At 52.3% G+C, this 9847-nt stretch overlaps 2 protein-coding genes; both read right to left on the bottom strand.

Moving 5' to 3' along the window:
• Nucleotides 1-1536: 1536 nt before the first annotated feature.
• On the bottom strand, nucleotides 1537-3420 carry CHC_T00001225001 (hypothetical protein). XM_005718653.1 is given in 2 exon segments: nucleotides 1537-1815; nucleotides 1816-3420. The coding sequence occupies 1 exon segment, from the start codon at nucleotides 3418-3420 to the stop codon at nucleotides 1816-1818; it is 1605 nt and encodes a 534-aa protein (XP_005718710.1). The 3' UTR covers nucleotides 1537-1815.
• Nucleotides 3421-3469: 49 nt separating this feature from the next.
• CHC_T00001224001 (hypothetical protein) lies at nucleotides 3470-6975 on the bottom strand. XM_005718652.1 is given in 5 exon segments: nucleotides 3470-5087; nucleotides 5231-5286; nucleotides 5398-6137; nucleotides 6255-6663; nucleotides 6664-6975. 1 exon segment carries the CDS (start codon nucleotides 6973-6975, stop codon nucleotides 6664-6666), a length of 312 nt encoding a protein of 103 aa, XP_005718709.1. The 3' UTR covers nucleotides 3470-5087; nucleotides 5231-5286; nucleotides 5398-6137; nucleotides 6255-6663.
• Nucleotides 6976-9847: the final 2872 nt, after the last annotated feature.

The following is a 9847-nucleotide window of genomic DNA, read 5'->3' as shown; positions in this document are numbered from 1 at the left end:
TGCCGGAGGAGGTTACGCGCACCGGGGCGCGTCTCCATCTGGTAGCGGTAGTTCCTGTACGCTGTGAACATACGTTGTTCCGGCGACAGGAACGGGCAGGCGGACATGGCGTGTCCGTACGTTCGGCATAGCCAGCACACATACGCGCTGCCGTCCGTGGAGGCGAAGGTCGCCGCGTGGCGCGCCTCCTCATCGGTGAGGAGGGGCACGCGGGGTGCTTCGCTTGCTGCAGCTCGGTCCGAGATGTCGAGTTCTGCGACCCGGGGGTCCGTACCCCTTGCTCCTCTTGGAGTGGCGGCGAACGCGGTGGCGTACCTCGACGTTGTTCCGGTCGGCATCGGTGAGGGAGGTCAGCATCCCACCGGCAATGCCCCTTGCGTAATGAGGACAGGGTCGGCCTGCCACTCATTTTCCCCGACATGGAGGGTCGAGGCGGGCGAACTTGTCGCGACGGACTTCGTAGTCCTGCCAGCCCTCCCTGCCGGTTTCGTATCCGGCAGGGGTGAACCGCGCCGAGCGCGGTACGTGGTCCCTTCTGCTGTTGCGATACGGCGGATCATTGGAAGATCGGTCTTCTGGCGGCTCGGCAGCCGCTGTACGGTTTCGTAAACTGCGGCACGAGTCGCAGGTGCAAGTCCCCGCACGAAGTAGTGCGGGAAGGATTGTTCGGAGAACACTGCCGTGCACCGGAACGCGGCGGTTTCGAGCCGGTCAACAAACGTGCTCTCCGTTTCGTGGGATTGCTGTCGCACCGTCGCGACAGCGTCGTACGCTTCTCCTAATACGTCGTCGGTTAGGTAGCGCTTGAGGAACTGGTTCACGAGCTCCGGCCAGCTCACGTCGTCGTGTAGCTGGCCGGCGCGGAGGCCACGCATTGTATAACTCGTATACAGGCGCTCGGCGTCGCGCTCTAAGAAGTGCACGAGGACTCGTACCGCAACACCTTCGGTCAGGTGTTGCAAGTTGAAGGTTATCCGGATATCCTTCAGGAACAGTAGGAGTTGGATCGGGTTCGTACCGTCAAAGCTCCTCATCGTGGGACGGATCCAACGGAAGCGTTGAACGTACTTCGCGATCCGTCCTGCGTCACCCGAGGTGCCCTAGTAGACAATTTCGCGGTTAGTGGACAGCACTTGGGCGCGTGCGTATCCGACATGTGGACAGTTAGCTGACACGTATTGACTGGGTAATGCTAATTTCCAGACCTACCCCAATACCGCCACAGTGCAAGCAATTACTGTCCAATAGTTATGCGTGTGTGTCAGTCCCTGTCCACTTGTAGTGAGAATACTGTGTTTTGTCCCCTACTGTACGGGCCTCAAAAATTGCATTGCCCCTACGCGCAGAAGGATCTTTAACTGGCGAACATTGTTGCCAAGTGGCTGAAACAGGCGCCAGTGAAATGGACAAGTGGAATAATGGTTGCCTGTAACGAGAGACACACGTGGGACGTACAAATCCTGTCGCAGCCTCTTCACCGCCGTCGACGGTGGCGCCCGAATTGGATTAAACCTTATGGTACTGCATTGAATTTATGATACATATTTACAAGAATTGATTCCGTTATCGCAACACTTCGGGATTACACGAAGCCGACCTGTTCTCATGTTCTCACATTTCATGCCGTTTCCATCGCCCGCACGATCCCCTGAATCTCATGCAGTCACCATCCCTGTACGAAACCGTTCTTCATCTACAAACATTCTATGCCACACAGTTTCTATCTCCGTAGTGGATCATGCGGCCATAGCTTTCATCCGGACCGTTGCGTACATTTCCCTCATATGCATGCGACTTCAATTTCAACTACTTGTGTCATCGAATTCTCAAACGTCCTCCTCCCCCGTCAGGTACGGCACTGCCCCCAGCGGAATCGTCACGAACACGAGGCGAGAAAACGATCCATTCCATCGGGGGATTTCTTTCCAGGGTTTTCGAGGGCGTAGAGGCGCGATGCGGGGTCCAGAAAGAATGTACGACGACCGCGAAGGTTTGAGCGGTTCCCTCGCGTGGGATAGGCATGGTCCATAACCCTATAAGATGGAGAAGCACTGATGAATCTTCGACTGTTGGTGTCTGAAAGACGGCCGCTGTTGGTGCATATACCTGGGCGAGAGAGGTCCGCTTCACATTTGGAGCCCAGTCCGAAACGACTAGTTGGCGGAGTTCCTGCCCGCGGGGAAGGTGAAATTTGTACACCAAGATCCGACGGATACGACCGTAGTACACCTCTCTAGCATTTTCCCCGCGATCAGATTCAAATTGGGCACTCACGTAGAAATTGGATGTTGCACCCTTGCGCCAGCTTCGGGTATCCCACGCCCCAACTTTCTGTTTCGAAGTCCCTACGTTCAGACGAATCTGTTTGAAGCATTGGGCCGTTTCATCCTGAACACAACTCTCTGCATCAGCAGCGGTCATATCCTCAGTTCGTACGAGATAATCGATTAAAAGTCTCTTCAGTGTTCTGTTCCCGATGGCGTATCCAGAGATCCTGAGATCTTTGGTATGATGGTGAAGGCTGCCACCATTCGATATACCCTCTTCTGTATCGCTGTCAGAAGATGAGTCGTGATCGTCAGACCGTACAAAGTGCTCCTTGAACACAATCTTGTAACTCTCAATTAGTTTGCAACTCTCTGTTAGAGCCTCCGCCGGAAGGGCGCGCCCGTTAAGTCTGTTCTTCACCCAACCGATGAAACGCTCCACCCACCACTGCGCGTAGTTCACAGGCGGTCCGAAAGCTCGAATGTTCTCTTCTAGATGAATCAATTGATGTACAATAAACTTGCATATTCCCACACGCTCCTCACTGTACTCGCAGTAGTCTCGTTCCATGTGCCTGACGAACGAACGGGAGAGATTCCCGATTTCGGTAACATCATCATCGGACAATGCCGGTCTGGTACACAGCTCTACGAGATCTGAAAGACGCTTGAACCATAGGAGGAATTTCATCGGCAGGTGGCCATCCAGAAGAACGAGGCCATAGTGCAATAGAAATTGTTTGCATTCCGATGCTTTCCATTTGCCTGACACAGAACTGTCCCGGGGTTTCGCTCCAAACCAGACTTCCGGGACACTGTTCCCCAACTCCCGTAGCTCCTCGTCAATCTGTTTCCATCGTTCATCACTTATTACGTACTCTTGCGGTGCATCTGCACATCCGGCGAGGTGAGCATTTTTGCATTTCCAGATCTTCATAAAATCCCTCACAAGGTTCAAAGTCTCGTGCATCATATCTATTGGAAACGAGATGAATGGTGTTATCGTTTTCAGGTCAAAGATTGCAGTGCGCCCCGTAATCCCACGATCGGTTACTAGAGCCTCTCGCTCCCGAATAGTGAGGTCTGCCTCATCCGACAATTCTAAAAAGGTGATATCCACGCTGCGTGGGTCGCGAAGTGTAGGAGTCTCCATATTGTAGTACCTAACTATTGTTCTCCGACCATCCAAGACTTGGCGAAGCTTTGACGGAAAGTAATAGTGATTCGACCTGCCTTTATGAAAACCGTGAAACACACAAAACCGACAAGGGGATTTACCGTTGGGCCCAACGGTCCCACAAATTTTTGCAACTGCTTGAATGTCACCCGTAAAGTCCATAACATGGACGCAAACCTTTTGTGTGGCACCGTCGTAAAAAGAAAGCTCAGTACCACCACCACTATTGATAGAATTGACCTCATCAATGAAAGGGTACAGAAATGTGTCTATCTTTTTCGGTTGCCTTGGACCCTTGACAAAGCGTAAAGGAACAACATTGCGCAAAAGAAATCTTAGTTCTGGAGGTAGATTGAGATTGAGGGCAGTGATGGGCCAGCAATCGTAACTGCTGTTCTCAAATGTTTGAAAACCATCGCAAGAAACAGCGAGAAACAAGTCCCACCTCACCGCATCCTCACCACCAAGTTTGTCCACAAGCTGTTTGTAAACCGATCCGTCAAAGTAGTCGGAGAAGTATTGGTTCCCAGAGTCCGGTGCATTGGTATAGTTTTCGTGACGATAGCCATAGAGGGATTTACAGCTCGCCTCGTCAGCAACCCAGGCTTTCCACCTCCAAAGCAGTGGAAGGGCCTCAAAAGTTGTGAGGTCGGGCGCCATGCCTTCTTTATCGCATATCTTGAAAACAACATTGTCTGGTGTGCTGGACACACCTCTCAACAGCATATGCCCCCGACAACACATAAATTTGACAGTATCAAGCCTAGAGTATTTGATCAAGTTGCGTGGGGCAGACTTCCATCCCTTGTACTGCATGAGTGTGTTACCGGTTAGCTGTTTTTGCAGATTCCCAATAACCTTACATATCCGTTTCATTACGGTCCCCTTCACCGAAAAGTCGACGCAAAGCCTGAATAGTTCCTTATGTCTTCTGCAAAAGGAAAGGAATCGATCATATGCTGCTCTCTGAAATGGAATAGTTGCTGTCCCAGTACTTGGTGCCGTCATCTCATCAAAACTGCTTTGAACTAAGGGTGAGGCAGCATTACCATCGGACTCTGATGAGCTTGTATCCAGTCCAGCATCGCCTTCCTCTTGAATGTGAGATGCTAGTGTTTGTATGGACTGGAGAAAACTTGAACCAGAACTTGTATATGCCGCCAAGAGAACATCCCCGAAATCAGATTGTGTCCCTCCCCCCTGCCGATCCCGCGAGTAGCCGCTTTGATTGTGATCCGCCGGTGTAATCTCATCATCTCCATAGACTTTTACGGCATTGGCTGCGCTTAAATTGTTTTGCTCTCCGCTGGATCCGCGGGCCACTACAAACAAGTCACCGTGCGGTTGTAACAATGGAAGTGTGGGTGATCCCGGCTGATGCACTGTGTCGATGACACCTTCAATGCTGGGGTAGCCGGGATTGCTCGAAGGGACAGATTGAGTACCACTGTTTGATTGATGTGCATCGCTCTTTCCATTTCCGCCGGAGGAATCATTCAACTCTCTAAAACGCTGTCGCTGTTGTGTAGCCGCTTCTGTCGAAAAAAACGGTCCAGATGACAGAGGAGGCAATTGCTGTTGCCGTCTACGTACATTTGCGTCGCGCTTTTGTCGTAGCATAGTCTTCTTCGACACCTTTTATCCTGGGGGGCGACATCGGCATGCGTAGTCCGCCAGACATACATATCGAGGAGGGTCAGTAGATGCATCCATGCTCAGAATAGTTCCGATCGGAGACGGCGATGTGAGGAAGGGGAGATCCCCGATGATCTGCACAGCGACGTACCATCGGTAAAAATATTGACATTGATTTCATGTTCTATATACCCGTGTCCGAGTCGTCTGAGTCACGCGGTGACAAGAGCGCGAAAATTGTGCTTTCGCTTCGACCTGTTAGTACTTTTCAATCAAGCGAAACCTTTTAGCTTCACACAAATGGATATATGTACGTACGAATGTGCAGATCACATGGGACATCTCATGAATTGAGCATTGCGTAAACCACGTTCACTTCGCCCGGAGACAGACAGAAATCCATTTCTAACCATAACATTTCTGTTTCTCTCAACTGAGAAACCTTTCTCCAGCCGACATGACTCGACCCCTCATTCCTCGGCCCATACGACAGAAAAAGAAATCCGGTCTCCCTATCGAGGTGAATTCTCCGCTCGACCCTTCTAGGCGACGCAACCCGGCGCGATATGCGGACAATTACATCAAGAATCACAATCAGAAGCATCCAAACAATCCTGAGAAGAAGCTGTTGGAATTTGAGGGTCAACAGGACGATCGAGCTAGAAATGAGCGTGCATACCGTATTGTTGATACGCAATTGCGTAGGCGCTTAAAAGGAATGAAGATATATGAGTTCCTTACGTACAATCAGGCCTCGCGAGTGAAATGGGACCTGATGGATGAAATTGTTCAGGATCTTCGCGCTAGCCCAGGACTTTCGGTATTTGCACAAGGGGAAGACGACTGGCTGATAAAGCTCCTCATCGAGCTGAAAATGGAAACAGCGAGCCGCGAGTACCGCGAAAACTTGGGGGCACAGAGACGCGCGCAAAGAAAAGAATTGGAAGTGGCACAGGCAAGCAATCTATCACCTACTCCTGTAATAGATGCACGTACAGGAAATGGAGAGGCCGAGCAATCCCGAAACGAGGCGGTTCAAGACATTGCGACCCGAGTCCCTACGACATCCACAATTGATCCCAGAGCAGTCTCCATTGTGCCAGACATCCCTAGTCAGACGCATAGTCATTCGGAAGGGGAGGAATTCGATTATGAAGAAGACGATGAGATCTTACCAAACGGCCCACCGAGTGGTTCGCGTGTTCGATTCCGTCAATACGATGATGTGGTAGGAACTCGTGCTGCTGATGGACGTGACTCACTTGAGTTCTCCGCTCGAACAATTGTTCAAGATTCGGACAGTGAAACGCAGCAGAAAGATGAATTCAGTGCGCATAATCGTGGCACCCGCATTGCTGCCCTTCAGGCAGGGTTGGCAAAGCCCACGAGATGCAGAATTAGATGCGATTGCAAGCAGAAGTAGCATTGATTTGCAAGAGCCGAACACACGTACCGCGCGTAGCCACTTTCGTTCTGGTAGAACTTGTGTGCCGTTGGAAACGAGACTCCCGAGTCCTACCACCCAACCGGGAGTTTCTTCTCGAACCCAATCGGACCGTAACTCGGGTAACTCTGCAGCAGTAGCTAAGAATGGAGCTGGGCATGCACGTCGCAATCGCAAAATACCTCCGAGAAGCGGCCTTGCCAAGCGCAGGAGGAAGAAGTAGGCATACTGCTGTGAGAGTTATGAGATTGGTCTTTATGGCCAATAAAGCTTCCCTCGAATAAAGTGGAAACTGGATGGTGGACTTGACTGTTTGCCATATAGCTGCCCGCTTTCCGACGATGGCTTGATAGAACCAGATGGCCGACGTTTGCAAAATTTTTCAAGCCCGCAGCAGCAACGCACATCCTGTAGAACGCGGCTTGAGGCTTCCCGATATATCCTCGAAGCATGTATCACACTTGTTTCCAGACGTCTTCAGGGACGCCTTTTAGGGGACCAATAGCGCTGTGAAACAGGTGGCATGCGGGGAAGATGAAGTGAATTCTACGCCTACCGTAAGTCGATTAATGTTCTCCACTTGGTTGACGAGAAAAGGTAATGAAGAACGGGGGCGGAGAGGTTAGATCTTGGATAGTACCACATCTGGCTCAGTGAGGAGGAAACGTATGCGCAGAAAATTTTTATGACTTGAAAGACGTGACGCGCAGTGGGACAAGACTCTCGGAGTCAGGGTCGTTCCTAACGACGAGCACGGTGTGCTAGCACGCAAGCACCCTGACATTTGGCATGAATGGATTGGTTGAACGGGAGTAAAACCATTTCCAATAATTTTTTCAACCAATACATTCATGCCAAGTTTCAGGGTGCTTGCGTGCTAGCACACCGTGCTCGTCGTTAGGAACGGCCCTCAGTCGGGGGGGGAGGGTTCCTGCGACGTGCCGTTTGCAGTTCAAGATCCAATGGTGAGAGAATGCAGATCCATTTTTAGATCATGCGCTTTGAGCTCTTGTCAATAGTTGTCCGTTTGTGGTGGAGTCGCAGATGAAACCTCGAGACAACTGAGAGAGTACACGCTCACTGTTTACATCCAGCAGGGCAGGAAGAGGCCATATCAGCAAGCGCACTGGTGACCAAAACGTACATTTATGCGGACTCGAGTTCATGCCTTGTAAAGTTTAGACCATGATACTGTAATATTTTGTATTATAGCATTCATTAGGGGTAGAGAGGCAATACGATATCGCTCTTCTTCGATGAAGAGAGAACAGGGAAGCCCGTCACAACATATGGTGATTGATTTCGCCCATGAAGTCATGTAATCAATATGTGCATTCAGCTAATTTTAGATCACAGTAAAGGGAACCAACGCCACCGTTTGACATACTACTGCATCATTCCTCACGTTAGTACTCAGATTCATTAAACATGAACGGCTTCGTTTTAAACAGCAAGACCCTGTGGGCGACCCGCAGTCCTCTGGGCACTGGATACGGGTCACTGGAGGGGCTGACATTTTGGGGAGGAGGGAGGAGTTGAAAGCTGAGGGGAATGCGACGGGTAGGGTCAATGCGACGGTGGTATTGCCGTAGGAAATCGATGGGCTGGATGAATCAGTAGATTGCAGGTCACAGTAGAGCAGGAGTTTGCGATGTTGTACTACGTGTACCGACTGAGAAACGTACATATGTGGCAACAGGTGTAACTAGACGGAATTTGGCAGAGGCGAGAAAGTGTCCTCTCTTCCAAATTCCGACGCACTTCCGAGAATGAAATCGAGACTTATGCAACATACAACAAATGGATTGAATGGGTATTGAGCCCAACTGCACGAGCCTCCCTGATTGCGTAACTTGAGCAGCGAGCATCTGTACGTACACTAGTACAGTACGGCACGCTGGCAAGATCACGAGGATGCCCTCAACTTGCCACTCCCTCATACAATACAAACATGACCGCACGGTCCACGACGACACGTACAGTATTCAGTACGCATGCGGCATCTATCGGAGGGGGTAAATTACTGTACAACGGTACCCGCGCGGTACTCGCCGCGTCACGTCTCTCGCGACGCGTGGGGCACTTGGCGCACCGCACAGCGCACGGCAGAAAATTGGCTTCAACGGCGGCAACGAAGACTGCGCGCCCTCTTCTTTCCCGGAGCGAGTCGCCGCCTGCAACGCGCCTGACGTGAGCTTGGTGCGTCTCTTGTGCGGCGGTTAGGACGCTCGCGAGAAACGATCAATCGGGGCCACTGGCCGCGATTGGGTAGTGCGGGCACTACAGTACTGTACACGCACTGTATCGCGCACGTGTGACTCGCTCATACCGAACTGCCGCTTGTCAGGCCAGCAATGCAAGCAGGTTGCGCCGCGACTGTCGCTGCGGCCTGTCACTCCGGCGCCTTGTCCCTCGCACCATTGTCGCCGCGCGCGGCATAATTCGAGCCCCCACTTCTCTACCCGTCTTCTCTAGCCAGAGAAGACGGGTAGAGAAGTGGGGGCGACTAGTCGCCTGCACGCCCGCCTCTCGTTCAGCCGCCGCCCTTCCCCGGCGCTGCCTCTTGCCAGACTCTCACCCTCCCCGCTGAGCTATTCATGCGCAATATGTACATCATAGGCGTCGTTTGCTTTGTCGTCACGACGATATCATCCAATGCATGGGGGTGTACGGCGCTCTGCTTACGTTTGAAGTCATTTGCGGTTTGTACTTTCCGGCCATGGGTACCATGCAAGCAAAGTATGTTCCCGAGGTCACCCGATCCGCCATTATAAACTACTTTCGTCTTCCTTTGAATGTCATAGTCTGCCTCATTCTGTACAAAAACTATGAGAAACTACGGCGAGCCTATACCTTCGGCGCGCGCACGAGCAGCAGGCGCGCCGAAGCGTAGATGAGCAGCGACAGCGCGGGGTAGCGCCGTAATGGCCGGCGGCGGCGGCGGCAGGGCGAGCGCGGCGGGCGGGCGCGAGGCGCGGGATCTTCGCGACGGACGGCGCGCGCAGCATGGCGGACGGGAGGGAGCGGGTCGGGGGATGCGGCGGGGAGGTGCCGGGCGGGAGAGGATGGGGAGGGTGGGCGGCACTGCCGGCCTTGCTGGACATGCTCGGTGCGATCGGCGGGCTCTAATTCGAGGGGACACATCGACCAATGGAGGCGCGGGCATTGGATTGGGGCCGGGACTCCTAAAACGGGTCTTACGGGTCGGGAACGCAGATGTCGAGAGTTGAGGACCTCTCTCTCCTCCTTCTTACCCGAAAACTTTTCTCCAGCCAGTGAAGGGCGTTTTCCCGGGGTGCACCGTCTTCCGCTTCCCTACTGTCT

The sequence above is a fragment of the Chondrus crispus genome, genomic scaffold, assembly GCF_000350225.1.
Source record: "Chondrus crispus Stackhouse genomic scaffold, scaffold_421, whole genome shotgun sequence".
NCBI lineage: Eukaryota > Rhodophyta > Florideophyceae > Gigartinales > Gigartinaceae > Chondrus > Chondrus crispus.
The sequence above is the reverse complement of the archived record's forward strand: the minus strand, read 5'-3'. Positions and strand labels throughout refer to the sequence as shown.

What these genes read in the sequence shown, in the direction of transcription:
- CHC_T00001225001 (XM_005718653.1), bottom strand. Translation starts at nt 3,420, where the DNA reads ATGGAGACTCCTACACTTCGCGACCCACGCAGCGTGGATATCACCTTT.
- CHC_T00001224001 (XM_005718652.1), bottom strand. Translation starts at nt 6,975, where the DNA reads ATGCTTCGAGGATATATCGGGAAGCCTCAAGCCGCGTTCTACAGGATG.